Below are 26,848 nucleotides of genomic sequence, written 5' to 3'. Positions count from 1 at the left end.
TCATTTACCGTTTATCCATCAATCACACAACAATATGATACAGACTTGACATATCGACAAATCTCCCGGTAGAGTGCTACAGGCAAAATCTCTACCGTTGGCCAAATTCATATCGTTTCTACCGTATACTGCTTATACCGCCCACCCCCACTCTGCTGCATAAGTTAAACATCTAAACAACAACACTTCCATTGTAAATATTCAAGCATCTATATTGGGTGAGTCATCACTTACCCCCATAAGGCAGCGGCACATGTTGGCATAGGCCACAGAGAAGTCTGGTTCAGAGATGGCCTTTTCAAAGGTGAGGTCTATGACTCCTTTCAACCGCTCTTCTGTGTCAATGGTCAGTTCTGTTACTTGTTTCATGAGCTGCTGAAACTTTTGGGGGGTCAGTTTATTGAGGATGCTGCGCACCCGTTTAAACAGCTCCTGGGTCTTGATCTGCTCTGGTTCACTCTCGTCTACCTCCTCTGCCCCACGGCTGCGAGGGCTTTTCTTCACTGAAGACTTCCACGCCTTCTCTGCTTTGTTCAGCTGCACCTCATCACTGAGTGGCATGCTGCTGATGATTTTCCTCAGTTCTTTCCTCGGCATTTGTTGAGAGCGACGTGGTCCGCCAATCCCCATGCCCATACCCGGAGACTGTAAGGGAAACATCAAAACATGATTTAATTGAAGTAATAATTCAATTGGAAAGTGCTCGGTTACACAAAGAAAAATTGAACTCACTGGTCCTCTGCTTCCTCCTCCCATGCTGGGCCTGCCAAGGTTGGCAAAGGAGGGCGTGAAGTCAGGGCCGCAGTTCATTCCTGGAAGGCGACTGGGGTCGAGTTGTCGCAGAGGTGTTTTATTAGCCTGAAAAGACAGAAAGCAGGATGGGAACTTAATTACAATTTCCACTACTATGTGATCTAGACATGTTTTTTTAGTCTTATTTCACTTAGACTAGACTTTAGGGTAAGTCTTTGCACCTTGTCCAGGACAACATCACTGATGGCTGGTAGGCCCTCAGGTTTGTTCATACTGGCTGAGATGAACTGGAATCCCAGAAGAAACTCACGGTCATATTTCTTCTTCTCTTCTGTGTTTATTGGCATCCATTGTTCTGAAACAAACAGAAAACAGAAGATGTCTTCTTGTTAAAAGACATTTCACAACATATGAGAGGAGGAAGGTAGACCACTCAATGAATAAATTCTGTCAAGTTTCAGACACCCACCCTCTTTGTACTGATACTTCTTGTCAGTGGCAGTCGGCTTGGGAGGATCCGGCTGAATATTCTCAGCATCCAGCTTGTCCTCCTTGTCCTCCCAGGTTAAGTCTGCCTCCTCTTGGGCAGGAGGAGCAGTGGCAGGGGGCTGGGGCTCTGGTGCTGGGACTGGCTCAGGCTCTGGTGCAACCACCTTTTGCTGCTTAGTCAGAAAAATCAGTTTGGAATTTAGGAAGCTCATAAATATGAGCTTCATTAAGACATTACAGTAGAAATCAGCAACTGCAGTTCGTCTTATGTCCCTGGAAAGGGTTGATGACTAGTTTCTTTTTCAGCTTCAGTGGGTATGGAGTAATTTCAGATTAGTTACAACAGGCAAGAAAAGTATGAGAATGAATGAACAAATACATCATCGATCAGATACCTCCTTAAAGGCATCCAGGAGGTCTCCCACAGCCTCCTTTTTGTTTAGATCCTTCATTTTTCTTTTTTTCTTTGGCACAGACACAGCAGCTAGAGAAAGAAAGACAGGCAGCCTCAGATGAGCTCAAAAATACGGCATCTGACAGAAAATCTAAGGATGACTCAATTCTCAGTTTGTAGAAAGCAGAAACAAATGACTAAAATAAATCAAACTTGGGGAAGTGACTAACCTTGCATAGTAGTTTCTACAGGAGCAGAGGTGACCGTCTGTGGGGGAGGAGGAGGAGTGTCTTCCCTCTCCTCTGCTGTAGGAGGGGGAGGAGTGGGCACCTTTTCTGGGGTGTTGTCAGCTATTGAAACTGTCTCTGTAGGAGAAGAAGTCTCTTCCTTGGTGCTAGACTGGGGCACTGGAGTGTCTTCCTTAACATCCAGAGTGGCTGCAGGAACAGTTTCTGGAACCTCAGGCTGGGCAGGTGCAGCCTGAGGTGGTTCCGCTTCTTGAGCACAGGGTGCAGGGGTTGAATGTTTAACAGGTGGAGGTATGGCTTCTAGATATAGTCCTGCCTGAGCGACGTTTGCAGATGTCTGTATTATCGGCTGCTGACTGACATCTGGTTCAGCTATGGGGCTGTCGTCACGTTCAGCTGTGTTGACGGCAGGCGCTTCGGGGTCTTGAGGGGCTGGGAGCGGCAGCCCGTTGGGTAGTCGGAGCTCCTCAGGCTGTGCAATTGGAGACTCCAGAGGGTCCTCTAGGTGACTTGGTGGTAACGTGACCGATAGCCTTTCAGGTTCCAACGCGGGCACACCATTAGTGGAGGAAGGAGGAGTTTGGGGTGTGTCTACTGACGTCACATTCTCTTCTGCTTTAGTCTCCTCTTCCTTTGCCACCTCCTCTTTCGCCTCTGGTGCTTTATTGTCAACTTTGTTCAGTGCAGCAGAGGTGGGGACAGGATCAGGAAGGGGTGCAGGATAGGCAGGTATCTCAGGTGCTGACTGGGGAGGGGGTGTAGGTTCCTTGTGAGATGGAGGCGCATCCATCACATCTGGAACAGGAGGGCTCGGTGCAAGTGCAGAAATAGTGTTAATAGGCGTGTTCTCAGCTTCTGACAGAGGAGCAGGTAACGGGGTCTTAGTGTTCGTATCAGAGGTTTTAGCCTCTGTAGGGATGGAGTCGCCTTTGTGAAGTTCAGGGGTCTTTGCCACAGGTGGAGGTGTAGGTTTCCTTCTGTCATCTGGAGGGTCAAAAGTCAGAAAAAAAAAAATGACACAGTTATACAGTCCACATTCACGGTTTTACAATCAACACTGAATACATCGTTTCTGAAAACCTATAAACCGATATTCATCCACAGCCACGGGTCACCTTTGTGAGGATAATAAAGGTTTTTATGTTATATATCTACACCTCATTCAACCCCCTTCCCAAAATAAACCAGCTTCCCTGTTTTCCTACACTTGGGCGAGCCACTCAGGGATGTTAACAACTTATTTTAACTATGTTTAAATCCAGCAGAGAGAATGGCACCAAGCAGCATGGATTTACTAGGAAAATTCTCATCACTCTTATTTTGAAAGTGGTGCTTGATAGCAGTTGTGTGCACTTCCATACAGATAACCCTACTTAACCTTAGGTGGGAAAATTACAAAAAAAAAAAGTTCTGTTTTAAAGAAAAGACAAAAAAACCCAGCACATGCGATGCTGACTGCTCAAGATTCACCAAGATACTTTTTGTTCACCACAGGGCTCCTCGATGTAGCTGCTCACACAGACTAAAATATGTACAAACAACTGAACAGTGAAAATGAAATGTGTTTCAACTAAGAACTACTTATGCCCACAGGCTGTGATTTAACATGCCTTATACCCACATAGATGGCTTCTTTCATGAATCAAGTTTGGTCCCCAGTTACTTTGGATATCTTGTTCAAGTAAAGAAACATTATGTCATACATAGCACAGGCTCTATCTTTCCTTTCTCCTAGCTTCTTTAAACAGTTATTGCTGTTTACCGGTAGAAGTCAATCTTAACAATTAAGTAATCACAAGATGAAAACATTAACTGGAATCATTTCATTTTATAGGTGAATTTAAGACCTATTCAAAGTAAAGAATGGTTATGAAAGTACAAACGGCTAAGCAGGATGCATACAAATAACAGTTATATAAAATTTGTAGTAAGTAAAATATGTATCGACTGTGTTCAAGACTCTGCATGTGCCACTCACCTGGTCTAACCAGTGCTGGTGTAGTAGCAGCTGGGACACTCTCACCGTTGGCCTGGGTCAATGACGTACTTTCTGATCCAGATGTCTGGTGGGAGACATACACACAAACTGAAAGGTGAGCTTACAATTGAGGTTAACACTTTTTTCTCCCCATTTGACTATGGGGGGTAAAAAGGAAAAGAAAAAACAGGCTAAAATCCCAGCTGGTTTTAAAAGCCACGTGTCAAAGTGCCAGTCAGTTTAATTTTGACAGATTGTAGTGTATCACATTGGAAATGGCAATCAGCATTCTTTCCAAGCAGTAACATATGGACAGAGCATGTGAGTCAATTCTAGTCCTTTCTGTTTTATTTAATCTTAAGTTAAATAAAGCAGAAAGTATTTTTTCTATATTTTAATATGGACCCCAGAAAGCAGTAGTTGTCAGGTAATGTCACTTTCAAGTGTATGAGTTTATAAAAAGCGAAGAGTGTGCTTGTATGGCCGCTCTCCTGAGTACTGTTAGTTAAGAATGTGGCTCACCTGAGGTGGGGTTGGGGTGGAGCCACTACGGCCCCCTGACATAATCTCTTCTGTGATGTCTCGACCTCCTTGGTTTGGGTCTCTTATTCTGATCTGTGGAGGAAAGAAAGTAGATGAGCTACTGGTGTAAGTACTGGTGTAAGTAAAAAGAACAAAAGATGAGGGTAAGGGACAGCAGGTAAATAACACAGACAACACTTTAGGTGAAACTAACTTCAAATGAAGAATAAAGGCAGGGGGAAAAAACCTGCTTCCCATGGTGTAGTGCCTACATTCGTCTTTTTTCACAGTCCTCCCTTTAGCTCTTATTCACTAGCTTGCCTCATTGAATGAAAGCTATATTTCTTCACTGAGGCACACAAAATCCAAACTCTAACCACCATGCAAATTCCTCTGCTGCCCAACTGAATGTGCTTCAGCCTCTGAGTCACCAGAAAAGCTGTCTGACTGAGCGTGAATTAAATTAAGCCAACTTGAAGCTAAACAGCGAAACAAAATTCCACTGCTGCTTTAAGCCGTTGTTGTTGAAAAAGCCTGCTCACATGAAGGCAAAACACAATCAGATCTGACAACAGAATGCATTCCTGTGTACACACTGCACTCTTCTTATATGTTACAAACACGTGTTTTCTCAGTCACACAAAGTAACAATCAATTCAGGAGTCCAAATGCTGCTAACTTCAGTGACACAGGCCATTCCTAGAAAAGGATTAAACCGTTTGTAACACTTTTGCACTCTGACCTACTTTTGATAGTATTAGCTCAACCATGCTGACCTTTACCTGATTCAGCCTGCTTGCAACTCCTCTCCCAGAGTGCTACAAACCCCAGTGGGCCTCTATCATCCGAGGGCTGGAGTAACAGATCTGGCTGGCTTAGGGCTGGACTTTAAACCCCCACCAAAAAAAAACCAAAAAAAAAAAAACAGGACAGTGGGTGGATAACAAGTAGCTCCTTCTCAACTTAGCTCCCACAATAGAAATCCAGCACGAGACAGAAGAGCTATACGGAAGACAGAGCAGGGCTGGGCCTGACTCTCAGTACGCTGGCTCACGACTTGACCGTTTCGCATATGCTAAACAGAAGAGGAAAAAAAGGATAAAGCAACTGGCCTTGTAACGCTTTGGTATTGGAATGTGCAAACCCCCGCCCACAGAAACTAACAAACAGTTAAAGGGGCCAGAGTGTGAAGGAGGGGCAATGGCAGGGAGAATGGGAGGGTTTCCAGGAACAAAAAGTTGTCAAATGAACAAGGGTTACCATAAGAAACTCCCCGTTTCCTCAATCCCTCTCTCTCGCTGTTCAGTCATCCTGCACACTCTGTTCAAGTTGGACTTTTTTCTGACTTTTGAGAGCAGAAAAGAAAATGTAGAATTGGAGCAGGAAGGGGGGGTGGGGTGCCACAGCAGCAGAGGAAGGCTGACTGTTTAGCCCTTCCGGCTCAAACGGGGGAGGAGACTGGTGGCCACGTGGAGCTGAGCTATGTGCTGACATGTCCTCTACCCCCCACCCCGCTGAACACTCTCTTTGACGTGGGGTGATAGTGAGAGCACACAAACAGGGGAGTAGAGAAAAAAAATGGCATTTAGTTGTTGCAAGTCAGCTGGTATCCGATTTTTGGACGGAGAGACCACTAGCAACAAACACTTTAAAAAGCTACAAACCCAGACACATACACACCACTACCTCTGTGTGAAGCTGCCTTTATCCGTTCACAGTAGAACCTAATTTCTGTCAATGTGCCCTGAACAAGACACCAAATCTCTTGGTGCTCCTTTAAAGCACATCACTCCCAAAACTCAAGGAATGCAAGTCTTGTAGTGTGCACATGCGCACACACACAAACCCCACCCCTTTATATTAACAGCCAAAGCACAATGTAATGTAATTACAAGCAGATATTTTGTGTGATATCACCAATGACATTTATCATCTTGCAACCAGAGCTTCACATTTTGTGTGTCTCATAGATCACGTACAGTGGATCACTCACTTTTCAGACTGAGAAAAGCAGCAGGTTACACTGTTCAGTCATATGTAAGCATTACTGCAGATGTCTCAGATGTAAAAGGATGGTGACACAAGAGGGGCTTGAGTTCACAGAGAGCTACCACATACCAGGCGAGGGCCATATTAGAGCACAGGGGGAACACTAGACATTCTGTTAAATCAGGGAATACATTGTACAGCAGCTCAGCTATACAAAATAAGAAGTTGAAGACAAGTTTATTAATATCTTTTTCAATCAGTAAATTGAATTCAGTGTCCCAATTCAAGCCTTAATCATAAGAAGCAACAAGGATGTTTCTGTATCCCATTGCATTGTGTTGAAACTGGATTACAATGACACACATACTTGCTCATAATGCTACAATATGTCTCCAGTGACCATAAATTATCCATCTATAAATCGTGCAAAAGCTGCAATAATACACTTTAGCTGACCAATACTTCTAATATAATAATATAATATGAAATCAAAAGGGCAACAACATTTTTTACTCATCTCAAATCCAGTTGCAAGACACCACCTTCATTATCAAGGACCTTCATTGGTAATGATGAATATGAAGCTTTCAATAACTTTAGCACATGGTTAAGTTCCCATGTCTTTAAAGCAGGGATTATACATGGGTCTGTTCGGGTCCCAGTGATTTAAATGATATCATCGCATGTGTGAGGGTCTGAGTAGACGTCTAAGTACCTGCTTGTTTTTTTGACTGCGCAGACACTCGTCCGTGTCCGTAACTGAGCATAATATCTACAGTTAATAATATCTATTTTTATATGTGATACCCAAAAAATTTTGTTGGATGTCATATGCAAAACCTAAAATCATTATACTGCACAGCTATAAAGTTGTGGCTGTTTTTTTTAAGTAATATGTAGTTTTTAGTATGATGATAACATAAATCAGACGGTCATGAATGTCTACTGTGAACATGTGACCAGCTGCAACAACAAGATCGTCGGTGTGACCACCTCCCTCTTCAGCATTTCAGAAATCATTCATAATTTTCTTGTCAGGATTGTTTGAGTGCTGTGTTCACTTTTTTATATAGTGTCTCCTCTTTGATAACTTCCAAGGATTGTTCTTTGCTAATAACATATGATTATTTAAGATTATGTTAAGTCTGTCTAGAGAGACGTGGTGATTTTGCATAAAAGCAAATGTAATTGAGGATACACACAAGTCATAAGCAGGTAAAACACATATCCTGTATCACATGCATCTCAAAGCAGCACAGAGAGTTTGAAGTGTGGCACATTTTTGAATTAGGAATGCTGACTGTACCTGTTTGCGTTCCCGTTTGGTAGGGATGTGCTGGGCAGGCTGAGGGGGTGGCTGTGGTTGTTGAGGTGCAGGATTCATAATCACAGGTCCTGCCTGGACCGAGGGGGTGAACTGTGGCTGTGCAGGGTAGTAGGCCCCTGCTGTGAATCACAGACAGAAGAATGTAAACCAAGTCATATTGACTTAACATAAACACATCAACTTAAAACACATACCACTTAAATAAATACCTTGCTTCTGGTTACCAGATAATTTTTTGTATATTTTCAGATAGTTTTAATTTTTGCTTTCATTTCAGATTCATTTTAATTAGTGTCAAGAGTGAGTTTGCTCACTTCAGTTTAAGTATGAATGTTTAAACATGAATGTTTTAAAGCTACCTCAGGCTGATTGTGTTGACCAATTTAACTGAACTTGTAGCCCTTTTCCCCTAGTACCTCCTTGCTCGCCTTGCCTTGACTTTTTTTGTGATTTCTGAAACACCAATTAGGTGGTAGTACCTGGTACCAGGTACTTTTTAGTACCTACTCGGCCGGGGTTCTAAGTGATCTGACGTGATCTAAAAAATGTGACGTCAGACTGCATGCCACTGATTAGCTAGTTAGTGGTGTCACACGATGTGTGATGAGAACGTCTCCTTCACAAAAATCAAAACCATCATTTTTCAAACCCAGCAATGATGGAAACGGCTACACAAAAAAAACACTGTGGTCTGAGAGTCTGTCAAAAAAAAGACATACACCAAGCAGCAGGAACACCATCGCCTCGGTGTCTCCATTGGTGTGGTATCCGTGTAGCATACAAATGATGTCACAAGCTACACTGGTATAGCAACACCATGCACATTAGGTGGTAGTCGATCGTAATGGAAAATGACCAAAATTACACCTATTTTTTGCAAGGATGCCATAACAACAATTACCGTTTTCAACTAATTTTCAACAAATCCATTTTCCCCAATAGCAGAAAAATGATTTTGTATAAAACGAATTGAGGAAAATTAAAAATTCTAACAACTCAAAAATATGATAAATGACTTATTCATGTAATGTAATATTAGGGTGAAATATTATATTTCAGCACTTAAAAAAGGGCAAATGTCTTAAACTCTTGCAGCTCCTTATTTTATGACTTTATTATCGTCAAGTATCAGGTGATTTTAATTACTTATTTTCCTGGGAATAAATAATTCAATTAAGTTCTTTCAGTAGAGATTTGCTGGAATAGAAACAACTGCCTAAAATCAGCATTTCACCAAATGCAACAGTTAAGCAAACATGGTACCAAGAAGAACCCCAAGTAGGTTTTCAGACCATGACACAGCAGTCTGCTGTGTCAGCTCTGCATTGGTGATCTCATAAGGAATTAAATACTTATCACATTCACAAATTTGCCAAGAAAGCTGCTGCCAGTGTGATGCCCTCCTAAAGAGCAAGCAAACGCTTTTCGCATACCTGGTCAATAATGTCAACAACACGAAACCACTCAGTGACATTACCTGGCCGTGTAACTGGCCTCAGCTACAGTTCAAAATCAGGTGTAGCCCACTTTTACAAGACTTAGACTAAAAAAAAAAAAAAAAAAAAACCCAAGAAAAACAAGAAGAAACCCCCCGCCCCCCAAACTCTAAACTGAAGAGGCCTCTCTTTCAGGTTGGGAGTAGCTAGCTCCTGCTCTGCTTCTCTCCCCTGCTGCATGCATTACAGTCTAACTCACATTACTGAGTCTGCATTGTTGCCCAGAAGCAGCACAGCCTAAATATAGTCAAAAAGCCACACCGGCTGGGGGAAGACTGCGTGCGACATGGAAAGGGAGGGAAGAAAGTGAGCGAGAGAAGGACAGAGAGAGGGAGAAGGTTCATAAAAGCAGAAAGCCAGAAGGCGGAATGAGACTTGGACAGTATCCCAATACTGTAAATAAGAGACCTGAGATATGACTCAAAGCACAAAAGTTTGCCATAAGAGGGGGATGGGGGGCTGCAAAGAGACACCGTCTAGACAACACCTACCCTCAGAGTCCTCCTGCTCTCGAGAACCAAGGTTGCCCATGTTGAACTGCTGCAGAATGTAAAGACTGTACAGAAATACAATTTAGAGGGGGTTTTTCTCTTTAAACCCCCTCTCTAACTTTCTTCCCTGTCCTCTCTACAGGTGCCCTCTCAGAATGACTTCTTTTAGTCCTCAGCCCTCCCTCTTCCAGCGTGTCTCCATTTTGCTCCTCCCTCTGACCTTGCTGATTCCTCCCCACCTCCCTCCCTCCTCTTGAGTATAGTGGCAGACAAACTAAACTGTGCCATTCCAAGTGGCTCTGACTTCCCTGAAGACTCCTCTATCTCTCCACCACAGGCATGTTATCTGATCTTTGGTTAACACATAAGAGTCAAACGGATTTGGTGTGTGTGTGTGTGTGTGTGTGTGTGTGTGTGTGTGTGTGTGTGTGTGTGTGTGTGTGTGTGTGTGTGTGTGTGTGTGTGTAGGGCTGTTTCTATGTATGTGTGTTTTAAGAAACACTCCACCACATAGATGGCTGCAAGGAGGCAAAATGATATTCTGGGATTATAACTATGACGAGCATAGAGCTTAGAGGGCAATTTTTTTTTTATTTTTTAAAAATAGCAAAAAAAAAAAAAAAAAAAAAAAAAAAAAAGCATTACTTCCACACATGAATCCCTTTCTTGGCTCAAGACATCTTCATGAAGCAAGCAGCAGTGAAGTCAAGGTCCTCAGCAACCAAGTTTAAAGAGCCATGTCTTACAGTCACTAGACAGTTATTTTATGTCATCTGCCATCTGATTTCACGACATGCCAAGGGACTGTCAGAATGACTGATGCAACAGACACGCAGGAGATTATTTTCAGTGTCATAATAAACATGAAATCAGCAGGCTCAACAGCCACACAGCTCATTCCTATCAGCTGTAGCCCTGCTGTGGTGCAGACTGACACTTAAATGCACTTTTATGTGCCATCTCAGTCAAAAGTACAGAATGGGAAGTGTTTCTGTTAGGGTCAAACTATCTGGGTTTGTACAAGACGTGGGAGGGTTCAGTATTCAGACCACACATTTAAGTATTGTAAAGATTCACTCATCACTAAAACTCCACAGAAGTTTACAATCTAGTAAAGCATTGTCAGACTGTTTGGGCAGACAAAAATGATCCTGTTCAAACTCCTATAGAAGAGCTGCTATAGAAGCTGTATAGGCCAGCGGTCTCCAACCTTTTTTGCACCACGGACCGGTTTGTGCCCAACAATATTTTCACGGACCGGCCTTTAAGGTGTCGCGGATAAATACAACAAAATAAAACTAGTACCGGTACCGAAAAAAAGAAGATTTATTCATAACACACGTGAAAAGACCCAGGAAAACCGAGTTAACGATAAAAACGATAACAAAATAACGCTGAAAACTGATAAAAACCCTGAAAACCATACATTTCACACCTGAGCCTCAACTCTCGCGGCCTGGTAACAAATGACTCACGGACCGGTCATTTGGTACCGGGGGTTGGGGACCGCTGGTATAGGCCTTTGATGTGTGTGATTAGGGAGGTTCTGAAGAGGTTACAAGTCCACAGGGCAAACACAAAACACAATTATGCTAACATGTTAACATCCCCACCTATAGTATCTTCAGAATTCCTAAATAGCCAAGAGGAAGCCAGAAAACCTGAAGAAAACCCATGTGTAAACCTTGTATATACTCATTCACTGTATATAAAGGTCTGTGTCTTTTTTTTTTTGCACAGTTGAGGAGCGTATCAGGTCACATTTCACTACATGTTATACCTGTATAACCATGCACGCGACAAATAAAGAATCTTGAAATCTTGGAGAACATGGAAGCCTCACACAGAAAGCCTCTGGTTGGCCAGGAGGTTTTGACTCAGTTTTCTTGTTGTCAGGCAATACAAAAACCTGCTACACCACCCTGTGCTACCACTGACACAGGGAGGTGTAGGAATACAGTTAAACTAAAAGAATATGTTTGAACTTGCTGATATCATCCAAGACTACATCGACATGTCAAATCCTGAACGGACACTAGAATTCATTCTCTTGTCTGTAATCTGAAGTTTGAGATTAGTGTATTCTCCTGATTAAATTTTTCTCATGACCAGTAAAGATACTTTGGATTGCTCCTTTAATCAAAAGGGGGACAAAACCCCAAAGGTATGTGTGCCTACTACCAGAACCGATCAAGGGATTGTTTGCTTGTTAGGCCAATGTGTACAAACTGTCCATAAAACAAATCTAACCATTTAAGGCCACTCATACTAAAAAGATCTTATCCTGAAAATGCATGTTAACAGTAGCAAAACTCACACAGAATAAATAACACTGGCACATTTTCCACACTGACTTCTCTTATAAGCAAAGACATGAATGTAATGGCCTGTTTATGGTCACCGTACTGGTTGTATCACACACCAAATGTGACAAGACCACCGTCCCGCCATAATTTATAGTGATGCCAAGTAGGGATGGGTATTGATAAGATTTTCACGATTCTGATTCCATTTTCGATTCTGTTTAACGATTCGATTCTTTATCGATTCTTATTTTTTTTTAAAAAAAACACTAAGATCGATTAGCTTAGAACTTTGTTTTATATCTTCTTTTTGAACAAGATAGAAATTTAGAGTATCATGGCCTTACAAACCCAACAGTGAGATCTTATAATAAAATAAATATTCTTCTGTAGCAATAACAAAGTGTAACATAAATTATTCTGTAGCAATTACACAAGAATATCCAGTAATGTCCCTGCCTACAATTAAACACATTCACTTACTGAAAATCGGGGGCACCTGCTGTGGCAAATGGGTGCAAGCCTTTTACCACAAACTTAGTCACTGCTCGGTGACATTCGTCTATCCTGGCCTGAAAGGAGACGCTACCGGTAAACTGCAGTGAGAACTGGCAGCATCTGAGCCAGCCAGACTCTGTCTCTCTCATCATGGTCACCTAAATGCACAGTAATGGCAGGTTTTGTAATAAGGCAGATCGCGCTACCATAATATGCACTGTTAGTTGATTATTTACCTGCCATATTAACGGGAGAGGACATGCAAATGTTACCGCTGCTGCTGGGCTGAGATTCACGAGTCCGGAGCGGAATTAAAAAACACGACATTCATTTAAGGTTATCGCGTGTTTTGTGAGCAAATGCTTTTGCAATGTTTCCGCCCTTAAATTAAATATCTACTTTTCAAGTATTGCAAGTTGCCCTGTTGTCATCCGTTCTCGTAAAGTATAACCAAACTTTTGAGCGTTTGAGCCACTTAGGCGCCGTGTTTCCTGCCAGGTAAATGACGCTCCGCAACGTGGTGACGTCATTCGGGGCGACTGGAATCGATAAGGGAATCGTTTGCAAAAATGCCAAACAATTCCAAGGAATTGAAACAGTGGGAACTGGTTCTCAACAAGAACCGGGTTTCGATACCCATCCCTAATGCCAAGGGTGCGCCACACTTGCAGAGTGTGTGTTACCAAAAGTTTCTCCAGAAAGTCTCTGCTTTTCATGCCTTTACAACATCTCCTTCTGTGTAATTTGGAATGATCTGAGCCCTTGTTATGATATCAGTGGGAAAAAAACAATATGATTATACATTCCAACACAGTGTGCCAGGCTACAAAAGTGAACAGGTCCACGACTGGCCAAAATGACACCAAAGAGCAGCTCGCAATAGCATTTGTAACACCATTTTCAGAGTGTGTTTGTTTGTTTTGTGAGGGTTACAGTGGTGGCTATAAATATGCCTTCAGTCAAACGCACACAGACTGCTGTTCAGAAAGGAACTGCAAAATATCTGAAAATATAAATTTATATATGCCAAACATGTGAATTTCCCATAAATTAATGCACAAGTCCACCAGACCTTCAGCCCTATACAGTTTAACTGTCCCATGCACAACCCAACACACACATACTCCACATTCAAGAGCAAATAGTGGAATCCTTCCTATGAGCAGTCTCATAGGAAGGATTGTGTTTTTACAGGTCTGCATTGAGGCCTCTGCATTCAGTTCAACAAAGACAACACATAGTTCAAATGCCTGGTAGGAGGAGGTCAGCAAGTTTGTTTCAGGGCATCACTAGGTTTTATGGTCCAATGACACACAGTTACCACTAGATGGAGGCACAGCACGTATGATCAGCAATAAATGTGTCTGTTGCAGCTATACTCGGTTGATGTGGAACAAAAGGACTATGAGTAAATGTAAAATGAAGACACTTTTGTGTGTATTAAATATAATCATTGAAGGCTTTTATACTGTGATATACATAAATTTTACCTCTATTGCTAAGTGCAGATTTCTAAGGATGCTGTTGTGGGCCCATTTGTACATAACCACTTTGACACGAATAGTCAGCAACTTTAAACTTTTTGGGGAATGCAGCCACACCCATCAATAGGAACACAGTGTGAGTTGTAACTGCTATTCATTAAGGTCATATGGTCCATGCTGGCTGAGAGAAGGTCATCTTTCCTGATTATTCTCTCTCCCACGGTCTGTAAAATTGTCACTGCTTTTTATAACACCTTATACTCCACTCCTGTTCATTCTCATTTCATGTTAGCCAGAAGTGTCTCGCACAAAGAGATGCATAAATAATGAGTGGGTGGCAGGGGACAAGATGAATGTAATTATTAGAAATCTCAGAAGCGTGTAGTTTATTAAGGGAAGACGGTTATTTTCTTGTAAACACTTACATGAAGACAAACACTGAAAGAGTAACAAGTCAGGATTCCTCAAAAAAAACAAAAAGAAAAAACCCCAAAACAAAACAAAACAAAGAAGACTTCAGCTAAAGGCTGATCACTGTGCAAGATGTGAGCAACTACTGAGGATTTAATGACATGTTACACAGCTCACTGGCTTCCTGTAAAATGTTGCATTAATTTTTAAGATTCTGCTTCTTACTTTCAAGTCTCTTGATAATCTTGCACTCCCATCTCTCTCCAACTTCTTCACATTGCCACTCCTTCCCATACTGAGATGCTCCTCCTATGCTGCTCTTACTATAACAGCTGTTTGTTTCAGCCAAGTAGCCCCGCGTCTTTCGAAGTCTTGCCCACGGCACAGTCACTACTCTGACAGTCTTACCATCTTTAAAGTCAGTCTTTAAACACATCTTTTTAAGCTTCTCTATTCCGTTTGATTTTAGTTTAAGACGTATTGACTTTTTACTATATGGTGTTTTCCTACCGTTATTTTATCTATACTTAAGATATACTTTTGTTTAATTGCTTCTAAGGGCTCCTTGAGTATGTTGAAAGGCACGTATAAATGAAATTTATTATTTTGGGTGGTGTTTTTTTTCACTTGACACTTTCCTCTCCTCTCACCCTTCCTATTTAAATTTTGTTGCAACTTGTCCTTGCGTTTCATTACAAAGTGTACCATCGATCTTCATAATTGTTTTTCTCTCCAACTGATTTAGTTTGCCAAGTGTAAGAATGGTGCTTGTTACTAGGTGAGTGGCACAGATGAGACTCCAGGTAAAACCTCTTACCGTAAGTACCATATTCTGCAGGGCTTGTGCCTGGGTAATAACCTGGGGTGCCCGTTGGGACTGGAAACTGCTGAGGTGTGGGAACGTAGGTTGGTGACCGGTACTGAGGGGGCAAACCAGAGAGCGGGTGGAAGATAGAAGAGAAGATAAATGGAGAAAAACAAAACAAAACATCATTAGATACAGATATAGATCATTAAAGTTGTAGAAGCAAAAAAAAAAAGTGAACACTTTGGAATTACAAGGATTTCGTGCCAACCTCTAACATGGGCTAAAACTTGAATATTATAAAAACTATAAAGAATTCTGCCTTCAGTCTTTGGTTTGTTGTTCCCTCAGTGACTACAAGCAGCCTCAAACCATAAGGATCCCTCCATGATGCTTTACAGTTGGGAGGGATCTGAATTGCAAAACTAATGTAATGAAAAAAGTAATCTGCTTTTTTGTTACTTCTCCAAATAAGCAATCCATTACCGTTGTAATGTTGCTACATTTTCCTGTTCCTTTTTCTTTCTATTTTTTGCATTTGTGCACTTGCTTTCTATTTTTTGTGAAATGGGACACCGTTCGCATTTTGGAAGTATGTGTGTTACTATGTGGCTGGATTAAACTATGTGACACACAGCTTCAAAACTCTGGTGGTATGTTGAGGAGAAAATACTACATACATACTGGCTATGCAATAAGGTGAAATCAATACACTCAGGTGCTTTTCTCAGGACTTTGACATATTGGTACTCAAAAGAGGTTAGTGCATTATACAAGGCTGCCATCTTTGAAATGTAGTACGGCAGGAGACAGTTCGCCTCAGAAGTGTTCTTGTGTCTGAATATAATTGAATAATGACGTTTTTTTGTCCTTAAGATGTGCAAACAGACAGAAACCAAACTGTCTTTATTTATAAATTAGAAGCACCTCTACAACCCAAGTAGCTGCAAATGGGTATCTCCAGACACCAGCACATTTTCACACATTTGGATAAGAAGACCAGACCACATTTTCTGAGTAATCAAAGTAGAAATCCTGGTAATTTCTGCAACAAAATTACAAATGCCTCTGCACCATTAACCACTTTGAGCAGTTTGAGTCACTAAGCCTGATTTTGTGGATGCAGGGTTTACAAAATGTATCTAAATAAAAAATTAATGCATTTTTAATAGAGCTAACAAACCTATATTTTCAATTTAATTCAATCTTATTTTTATAGCACCACCAAATCACAACAGTTGCCTCAATGAGCTTTATATTGTAAGATATAGACCCTACAATACAATACAAAGAAAACCTCTAGCAGAAACACAAACAAACAAACAAACAAAAAAAAAAAACAACCCACACACACACACACACACACACACAAGTTGTGCCCCCTACCTGTGACTGTATGATGTAGGCAGGTCCCTGTGGCGAACTGGGAAAGGGCAACTGTTGCTGGGGGATCATCATCATTTGGGAGCCAGGGCCTGCCTGGTAGACGTGGGTGGGGGTCACAGACCGAGGAGCACTGCTGGGTGGGACACCTCTTGGCCCACTGCTGGGAGGCAGGTTGGGCCTGTTGGGGTAGTAGGGCTAAGAAGATAGTAGAAAAGCAAAGGTGAAGCAAGTGTGGGTTGTGAAAAAGACAAGAAGAAATATGGTGTGATGGACCACAGAGAAGAAAGAAAAACAAAACAGGACCATTTGCTACCTCTCTGAAACCTCTGACATGAATAAATGCCCTTTGCATTATTTTATCTCTTGGACCCAGGGAAACTAGCTTGTTCAGCCTAATAATAAGCTCACAGTGTGTTTATGAATCTGTGGCTCGACTCCAACTGGAAACATATTGGCCCTGTCTGCCAGCAGAGATAAAGCAGCTAATGCTGGTTCATTCAGAGCCTCCTCATTGACATTCTGCTGATGGCCTGGGAGCTAACTGCTGTAGCCAGAAAAATGACACCAAGCCAACAAAGCACAACACTGCCAAATATTAGGCTCACACATATGCACTCCTCCAGAGGGTGAAAGAAGGGAAAAGTGGAGGGAAAAACTGTGAGGAAAGAGAAAACCTGAGTTACCTGTAGCGATCTGAAGCTTCCCTTCAGCAGCACAAGCACAGATCACACATAGACACACATTCAATAGAAGCAAGAAGAAGGTGGCAAGAGAAAGAGTGAGAAAAAGAAGGCACGAAAATCAGTTAGAGGAAAGCGCCCAGAAACCACCCGATCTTAGCTAAGCAGTGAATTAACAAGCAGCATGCAGATAAAAGGCACAACAGTGAATCCCAGTGAATCAGGCCTAGCTGCATTTCTGAAATGTTGGTGCAACATTTATGCATTTTATTATAAAGCATAACCCAAATGCAATTTAACTTTTGTCACAGTAAATTCAATATTTACTTAAAACATTAACTTCAGTTATCATCAAGTTAATTTTGCATTATTGGGCAATGTTAATTACATAAACGTAAAATGTAAAATCAACATAAAATGTTAAAAATATTATCATGTAGTCTCTGAATCAGGAACCACCAGTTTGTGGTCATTTTATTCCTGAAATCTTGGCCTTCTCCACTGCTTCTCACATGCATTAAAATGGTAGAAATTCCCCTCCCACCCTCAAGTTAGTCAGCTGTGCTGTTAGTACCTGTTGATGTATAGGCCGGGGCCCGGGGGCAAACTAGAGGAGGAGAGGCAGACAGGACAGAGATTAAAGACAAAAGCTCAAACTCCATGCTTCACTCCCCACTAACAGGTTATTTCAGTTCTGTACGTTTCCAACTGGAGCTCATCATATGAAAATGGCTGTCATAGCATGTGTTTTTTCTTAGCTTGCCCTATATATTTTTTTAATTATTTAATTTTTTTACAAGGCTACATACAAAATATTACAGATCTGATATTAATGTATTAATCAAGCTGCCTTTAAGCTGATTGCATTTACTCAAATCAATCAGGGGCAGTAAGAAACAAAAGAATTTAGATCATGTAGATTAAGCTCCAATACTTCATAAGACATGTAATGAAGACCACAGTGACTGTTTACATTTCGCAGAGCTGGAGGAAAGTTTGCAAACAGACATGCAGGCATTCTAAGAACCCTATACGTTTAGGATAGTGCCAGTGAGTAGAAGTTTTGCAAAACTGCACAATAGCATTTTTACCCTGCGTGGTTTGTCTGGACTGATCAGATGCAAGTTAGAAATAAACAAAAATATTTGCATTGCACCACAAAAATGAACTTGTGTGGAAAGCAATGAATCCAATTTGTAAATTGTCATGCTTCTGACTAGATAATATTTTCCCTGATAGAACAGTCGTTTCTGAGGAGTGAGCAGGCCTACCTGTCGGGGTTGTGGTGTTGGGTTCATTTGCGGAGGTTGGGTGGCAAACACTACAGACGGGGGCTGCCCAGGGGGGAATGAGGGCTGCAGAAGACAGGAAGTGAGAACAACAGCAGAAGAGCTTTAAGAGAGCCAAAAAGGTGAGGCCGTAGAGTCCCACAACCGTGTAAAGGCTTTACTGTTTATATTACAGACATCTTTTCCGATTTATGTTTATGGGGTGTAGACAACCGGCAAGTAAGTACTTTATAGCTATTTTTGAGACAAAGTAAAAAACACACAAACACCAAAATAAATAAAATCACAATTAAAAATAACAGTGCTTAGCTGGATAGTTACAAAGATGCCGCAGGCTATTCTGGCCCCTGACAATATGATGGCAAGATAATAATAATAAGCTCATAGTGTGTTCATGAATCTGTGGCTCGACTCCAACTGGAGCCCATTTATAATATTCAAGTTTAAGCCCATGTTAGAGGTTAGCATGATCTGAAAAAGACAGTCATAGACATCATTCCAGTTAATTACTATGGAGGACATCAACTGCTGTGGGACTTTCCACAGTATTGTCAAAAAACACAAGACTTGCGTCTGCTGCAGCTGTCCTCTATCAGAGAACCTCTATTGTTGAGTGATCTACTTTTCATTATCTTCACAAAGCACTTGAACGACTGCCCTGTCTCTTTGAGAATACACAGTGAGAAAGAAAACCACACCCTTGTAGAGCCAATATGCAGAGTTAAGTAGCGTGGCATCTTACCTGTGAAAGGCCGGGGGAAGGGGCAGGGTGGGGAGTGGATGGGGGTCCCGTTATAGGCTGTGGTGCTTTATTCATTTCATGGAGCTCTGCATGGGGAGGCAGATGTGGACCTGTGTACAAGTCTGAAAAAAGAGATGACCAAAGGGTCAAACTGGTCTTTGGTAATTATATTACCTGCCATTTCAAAGGTCACAATGGTAACACTGTGGATTACACAGTGTATTAAAGTGGATAGCAGTTGCAGTTTACCTGAAGTCTTACATAAAAAAGTGAGAGCCTTCACTAGACTTACATTTATAAATCCTTTAAGGTCCAAGTGTCGTTACGCTGGGTATTTTTTTCCCTAAAAGTCAAAGAGAAAGAAAAACCTTGTTTACAATGATCAGCTTGAATCACATTTTAAACTTTACAGCCACTACTTTTTAAACAGCTGCCTTACAAACAGGCTGGAAAAATATATAAAAGTCTACAATATCCAATTCCACACTGAATTATAAAGTATTTATCACCACCAGCACATTTGCAATGAAACATCTCTTGTTTTGGTTTAAGTACAAAGGCTGATATACTCAAAGATAAAGACAAAGAAACATAAAGCTAACAAAGCACTGAAGCCGTTTTTAACTTTAAAAGCTAGCCAGCTAACATTGTCCTCCATGCACTTTCTGTTTAATAGCACACGTTTTCTGAATGTGAAAATAGTTCAATAGCTTTCTGACTTGAAACATGTTACATTTCAATCATAGTGCTACGTAAAAGTTGACTGTAAAACTAAAAATAATAATTGAAAAACAATAGCCAATAAATTGAATTTGAGCACTCGTTTACATTAAACCTGAAGTGTTATACCTCATTGTGTTGCAAGATAAATTAACCCCACTGAACAACCGCTAAGTACGCTAATATATCGTTTTAGCTAGCTCCTCTTTAGTATTAGCATTAAATACGCATATAATGATAATCTTGACAGTTACAACAATTAAAAACACAGGTAAATGCAATGACCCACTACAGTTTTACCTTGAACAGTTCCGCAGACATCCGTGTAGTAAGTACCTTAGACACTGCATATGTTTAAGATAACATGCTAGGAGTGAGAAATAAACTGCCAGACTGCCTGCTATCAACAACAGCAGTCTTTACGTAGTAAGCAAGAAGAATTCAACCAATGGCGTGTGCTGTTCCCTGTTAAAATATGCTAATTTCCCACCCCCGCCCCCCAGCGGCAGTAGTCTAACCTGTCGCTATGGACGCCCAACAGCCCTATTGGGCTTCCAGCTGTGTAGTAGCCATAGGCCAAACTGTGAGGTTTGTTTTGTGGACCAAAAAAAAACCAAAAAAAAAAAAAACCCCAAAACGTATTTGTGAGTTGTCTGAATCCCCAATACTGATAAAGCAGCAGAATATTTGTGAAGGAAAAAAAAAAAAAAGGGGGGGGGGGGGGATTATTGATTCGGTGCATCCTAAATAAGTGGAGAAACTCTTCAAATGAATAAGTTTATATTAATGACAAAGAAACACTTTTGCAGATTTGTACAGTGGTCATTTAGTGACGCCACTATCAGCACTGACACCTATCTACTGTATTAGATCAATGCTGCTAACCAAAGTTGAACTGTTTTAAAATTCAGGGAGCATGAATCAGCTCACACCTACCAGAACAATTCTGTGTACAACAACAGATTGCCATTGTCTATTGTTCCAACTGCTCAGTCTCTGAAATGTGCTCTCCATTTAGTCTCATGATGATACACTCAAACAAAACAGTCACCCTGCTGACTAAATGGTCATCTCCGTATGTCATACATAGTAAGATACATAATAAGATTTCTCCCTAGCTTATATAGTCTTCACTAATAATAAACGCATCTGGTATTCATAGCCCAAACACTACATTATCGCTATCACTGTCACTGACACACACACACGCTCTTTTTACTGATACACATACACAAGTACTCACACTCTGAGGCAGCAGAATAAAAAGCCTGAGTCATGATGATTCCGGATGTTTGTTTTTTTTCAAAGAGGAAATCATGCTACAGAAATAGTTGTTATCACCACTGTTTCTATGACTATAACAATACATAAATGCAAGGGGACAAAAATCTAATCAATTTCAACAAAGAGGATTTCTATACAGGCAGGTGAAATCCCTGACATTGATTGAACTATTCACACCATAGTGGAGCTACAGAGCAATATAAGTGAGGAAAGAATGCAGGAGGGAGATAGGTGGCAGTTCACAGGCTCATCCATAGAAAGACTGTTAGGCTTAGCTGGGCTGGCTTGAACCAAATGCTAAGTAAACAATCTCAGGGCTAAAAGAGAGCCTCAGACTAAAAAGCTACCTACTCCAGTCATTTTGCATCACACTGAAGCCGTTTTCACACATGTGCAGCAGCCCTCAACTTTTCAGCACATCCCCAGACAAAGGTGTGAGTGAGAGGGCAAAATCTCTCCAGTATAAGATCTATTTGATTTCAGACTGTGATGTTGTGAGGAATGTCCAGGTAAAAGTCTGGTAAGATCATAGTGAGCAAGCGGCCCCGTTTCCTGACACACTCTGCCAACATCATGTCTAATACTATCACTCCATGCACCATGTCAGAAAGAGCATTTGCAGATAATGTCGTAAACCACATTATCCAACTCCAACACTCCAAGGAACATTTTTCACAGCAGTTCAGACATTATCTGTCTATACCAACAAGCACAAAGACACAGATTACACGACTAGGAAAATAGCCATTCTCCAAATCTACAGTTCGCTTCATACCTCTGCGTTTTGCATGAAAAACGAATAACAAGCTTTATCAGATGACCATGAAGAAAATAAATTCCATTATTTGGATGCATTTCTGGTCCTCCATTTCCTTAACAATATAACATTATAGCTTTTACCAGACTATCCTATTTTAAGTAGGCAATAAGATCTCCATGGGGGAAATATGGTCTATATTGCAGTTTGAATCGTGGCTTCAAAACTGTTACAACACATGAAAGTCTCATACACTGGGTATGCAACAGTAGCATGATAAAATTCAGATTTTAACAGCATAGCAGCTGCTACCAGCACATGTAATTCTTTAATTATGTTGAATTACCACCGGCAGTTTAACTTCATATCTTTGTTTTCTTTCAGATAAGGGTTATGTGATAGAGGGAAGGATATGTAGATACTTAGAAGATCCAATCAAGCAGCAAACACAAACTGCACTGTTTATAACAGACTCACTTTCTGTCCACTAACATCAGTCAAGTGAGTTCAGCAGCATGTCTTAAAATTGTATATAATCCAGTAATGAATTGCTGAAATTAGTGTTCACATATTAAAATCTGAAGCACCAAAAATAAACCCGGGAATAGCCTACTGTACAAGCAAAGATCCCAGTGGTCGACCTTTCTTGCAGGAATGTGGGTTTTTTGTTTTTGGGTGGGGTGGGGGGGCAGAGGAAAGTCATCCACACCGCCACCGAACCCCACCCCATCCCCTTATAACACACAGGCCAGTCATTTGAGCTTCTCTGACATGCAGCACTGTGGAAATTTAGCCAGCACGACTGACAGGGAAACATGCTCCTTCAACAGTTACATAAGCTTCTGCTGTCGGTAACCAAAGTTTGCTGCTAGTGAAGTTGGCTGTCATGTCTCCTATAAAGGGTGTAACCACTGTCTGTGTTTGAACACACATGATTTAGACTCCCTTTACCCAGAGAGACATTACTGTAAATCAACTGTTTACTGAACCTATAAAAAAAACCAACCCCCCCCCCCCCCCCGAAAAAACCCACATCTGCACTTAGAACTAGACAAACTTTCCTGCCTGGGGGAGACAGCGGTGGAAAAAACAACCAAAGATACAAGAATGCAAGTCACTTTTTCATGCCTGCAAATACTATAAACTAAACCACTCATCTCTCAGGCTTTTGCACAAAGCCTATTTGCAAATGCACATGACCTTAGTAACTTAACTTTTGTACACATTTTATTGGCCTGACGTTTGTACCTGTCACAGTCAGTGGCACTGTGTAGTCTGTTGTGATAACGCAGTTCAGAAAGCTCCAGCAGTGGTAGGCTTCGCTGGATCACTTTAATGCTCGACGACTATAGTTTTAATTCAGTATGCGAAGACAACAACATGCTTATTTTGCAAAGTTGTGTTTTTGTTCTGTCATTTATAGACAGGACCAACACACTTAGAAGAAATTAGGTCAATATTCAAGTTCACTGACCTAAGCAGAAAGGTAACAGGAAATAAACTCCGTCAGATTTCCTCCTGTACTGTGCTGCTTCTCCCAGAGATAGTCCACAGATTTAAAATAGCACTTACATAAAGTTGGGGCATTTACAAGAGAAACACTCAAAGCAGAGGCTTATATATTTAGAAAAGCCTCAGGACTGAGTTGAGATAGATGCAGCCACAGCAAACGACCAAACCACAACCATGCTGGTCCCCTGACCGGGAAACCAAAGGACACTGCACACTCATTGCCTAATGCTTTATTACAAGCTACTACTGTTTTTCTAATGAGAATCATAATTTATAAAATTAACATAATTCTGTGCTTGATAAAATGGTGACTGACAGGAAAGCCTTTAAAGAGGTCATAGAGCAAGGAAGCAAAGGGCTGTTTTCACAAACAATTCTCTACAAATGGACCCTTTCGTAAACATGGGAGTCACACTGTGTTGGCCATTAGAAAGAATACAGATTTAGACCACTTCCATACTGGCTTCATTTCAGACCAGGAAATTGCATCCATTTTTTTTTTTTTTTTTTTTTTTTTAAAATACAGTTTTTGATTAGGAGCCACAGGAAAAGCTGCATTACCACATTTTCCACAAATCTGCTCAATACAACTTGATTTATACAATCCCCATTGAAAGCTCACAGCTTTTTACCATCATCTTGTTTCTGCTTCTCCTTTCAAGGGTCGCCACAGCAGATCATCTGCCTCCATCTTACCCTATGCGTCACACTGACCAGCAACAGGTCCTCTTCCACTACATCCATCCTCCTTTGAGATCTTCCTCTTTTCCTCCTGCCAGGCAGCTCTGTATTCTACATCCTTTGTGCAGTATATCCACTATCCCTCCTGCACACATGTCCAAACCACCTCAATCTTACTGGTCACTCTTTTTACTATTACACTTCCTTTTTTTTGTTGAAGCCCTAACCCTGCTCATACTTTTCAAGTTTATCTTATCAGACATTACAAATTTCCATTCAAGTCACTGTTTTCTCAGCCTGGTTAATAATTCCTCTGACATTTTTTTTTCTGAAGTGGAGTGAATTAAACAGTATGGATGAAACAAACAAAACAATACTTTACAGTCTGTACTCCGCTGTTGACACTGACCAATAATCATCCCATTTGAGCATCAACAGTCTGTGACAAGCAGGCATCCCACTCTGACAATGATGAACATACAATTAGAACGTAGCTGCAGTGACACAGCATCACGCCAGCACAGCCTGTCTCCTCCCTCCCCTTCTCGGTCCTGTCCCCATGTTCCTCTGGTAACACTCTGCCAAAACCCACACATGCCCAGTCTCCAGGCTTTCAAATTTCACAACAGGATGCTCGGCAGTATCCTTATGTCAGGCAAACTGTGAGTAGCTGGCTCCATGTGTTTGTCTGCTGTGAGTTTTATTCATTTCCTCCAAATAAAGCTTGTCTGAAACCACTGCATATCAAATATGAATGTTCACTGATAGAGATAAGACAGACAATAAACACCTGCCTGTATTAGCTATATAGACTGTATGCCATCTATAAGAAACAGCATCCATTTTGGACCCACACTCCCAGATAAGGTCACATGGTTGCAGTCCTTAACATCAGACTCGTGTTTGCTGCAGTAGACGAAGTGATCATCAAAAGGTTTAAATGTGAACATACCACCAATACCAGCGTTTGACTGCCCCCCACCCTATATATATATATATATATATATATATATATGAATGACACAGATACAGCAGAGACATTTACACCAAGCTTGTCAAGACAACGGTCTGTCCAAACTGTGAGACACTTTTGCTTTGACACAGGGGCGTGTCAGTGTTTACGCGTGCGCCAAACACACGACAAATTCATCTATTCCCGTGTTATTTACAGTAAACGCATATTCACGCACAATAGAAGCTGCCCTAAACATCTGCAAATACAAACCCGCTGCTGCATGTTATGCAGTTAGCCATGCTGCTAACTTTCCTAGGCCCAACCTCGATCTACCACGTGGTTTCTCCTGCTACTGGCGCGATGCACAGCCCAGCTGCCGGCTTCACGCCAGCCACACCTCAGCCAACAGCACATATGACAACCATCTATTTCACGTACGGCACAAAGCATAGACGTCCAACAACGTGCAGAGGAGGCAGCAATGAAGACAAGCGTGACACAGGTCGGATCTAAGGAGGAGAAATACTAACCCGGTCGAGCTGAGCAGGTGGCTCCTGGTTATTAGCTCGTTGGTTCAATAGCTGCTATAGCTTTAGCTATATGAGGATGAACTGCGCGGCAGTGATGCCAGTGGTGTCGTGACAGTGATGGATACTGTAACTAACCCGAATGAGTCAGACACCTCAGTTTCACTTTGCAGCCAAACATCTCGCTCAGTTCTGACAACCTACCTACGCTTACACCGGTGCAGTACAGGGGATGCCGAGAGGAAATCCCAGATTCTCGTGTGGCTTATTTCCCACTGCAGTTGACAAGTTAAAAGCACAGTGATCCATCTACTCAACCACTCAGGCTCCAAAACACACTGTCCAATTTCTCTTCATTCCTGGAATTGGAGTTGTAGCATTTGTTTTGTTCATGAAGAAAAAGACTCTTGCTCCATGTATACATCCAGATCTTTAAATCAGCTTTACATGCTTGCCCAACCCGGCACCAATCACCATCACATGGTTTCAGGTATCAAGCTCTCAGTATGCATGTTATAATACATACATTAAATGATTACAGTGATCTCTTTATGTAAAGCCGGGCAGTCAAAAAGGTGTAAAGGAGTTCTAATACTTTCAGTCGGGAGCTTGGCACTTCGGCAAAACACGCCTTCACCAGCCAAAAGTGGTTTCGCTGCTCACGTATCTTATGTAGGCTACTTTGTAGCTAACCTACAAACGGTTCAATAGCTAGCAGGAGAATTTACGTTTACCGGCGAAACAACAGCACTGTGACACGACAGTCTGTCTATCACTTTTCTTATATGATATAGTACACATAACATAATGTGTGTCCCCGAATCAAACGGGCATGTAAGCAACTTGGCTGTCTATCGAAATCCTAGCTTGCTAGCCGGACAAGCTAAAATGAAGAAAGAACACCCACGTCGCGTTAGCATGGAATGCTAGCGACCAGCTAGCTAGCTAATCCCTAAAAACACAGCAGGAACACCATCCAGCAGAAAGCACTCAACAAAGTCACAGGACACAGCCAAATCACCCCACTAAAATGTGAAAGGTAGGTCTGAACGTCCCACCAGAGTCTCCATAGAACAGAGACGTAACATTTATCTCAGATATTAAACGTTTTAATAAAGAATTTAGCT

The 26,848-nt window shown here is 41.5% G+C and overlaps 1 protein-coding gene across 9 annotated transcripts in view; it reads right to left on the bottom strand.

Moving 5' to 3' along the window:
* The window catches only part of LOC120729474 (eukaryotic translation initiation factor 4 gamma 1-like), a 37,882-nt gene that overhangs the window by 10,961 nt on the left and 73 nt on the right, over nt 1-26,848 (bottom strand). Inside the window, exons 2-17 of one of the 9 annotated variants that reach the window (XM_040025117.1) lie at nt 19,578-19,628; nt 19,286-19,407; nt 18,526-18,609; nt 17,829-17,861; nt 17,258-17,278; nt 16,575-16,769; nt 15,201-15,303; nt 7,680-7,819; nt 4,385-4,477; nt 3,863-3,947; nt 1,867-2,868; nt 1,638-1,726; nt 1,223-1,415; nt 975-1,108; nt 733-858; nt 235-645 (exon numbers count right to left, since the gene is read on the bottom strand). In XM_040025117.1, coding sequence (XP_039881051.1) covers nt 235-645; nt 733-858; nt 975-1,108; nt 1,223-1,415; nt 1,638-1,726; nt 1,867-2,868; nt 3,863-3,947; nt 4,385-4,477; nt 7,680-7,819; nt 15,201-15,303; nt 16,575-16,769; nt 17,258-17,278; nt 17,829-17,861; nt 18,526-18,609; nt 19,286-19,360 — 2,784 coding nt within the window. In that variant the 5' untranslated portion in view covers nt 19,361-19,407; nt 19,578-19,628. Of the gene's footprint in view, nt 1-234; nt 859-974; nt 1,109-1,222; nt 1,416-1,637; nt 1,727-1,866; nt 2,869-3,862; nt 3,948-4,384; nt 4,478-5,166; nt 7,654-7,679; nt 7,820-9,687; nt 10,107-15,200; nt 15,304-16,574; nt 16,770-17,257; nt 17,279-17,828; nt 17,862-18,525; nt 18,610-19,285; nt 19,408-19,577; nt 19,629-20,305 lie in introns of those variants that run through there. The other 8 variants (XM_040025080.1, XM_040025070.1, XM_040025089.1 and 5 more) reach the window with 8 other exon arrangements.

This window comes from Simochromis diagramma, unplaced genomic scaffold (genome assembly GCF_900408965.1).
Source record: "Simochromis diagramma unplaced genomic scaffold, fSimDia1.1 OVJJ01000348.1, whole genome shotgun sequence".
NCBI lineage: Eukaryota > Metazoa > Chordata > Actinopteri > Cichliformes > Cichlidae > Simochromis > Simochromis diagramma.
Note: the sequence above shows the minus strand (reverse complement) of the source record. Positions and strands in the feature narration are given on the sequence as shown.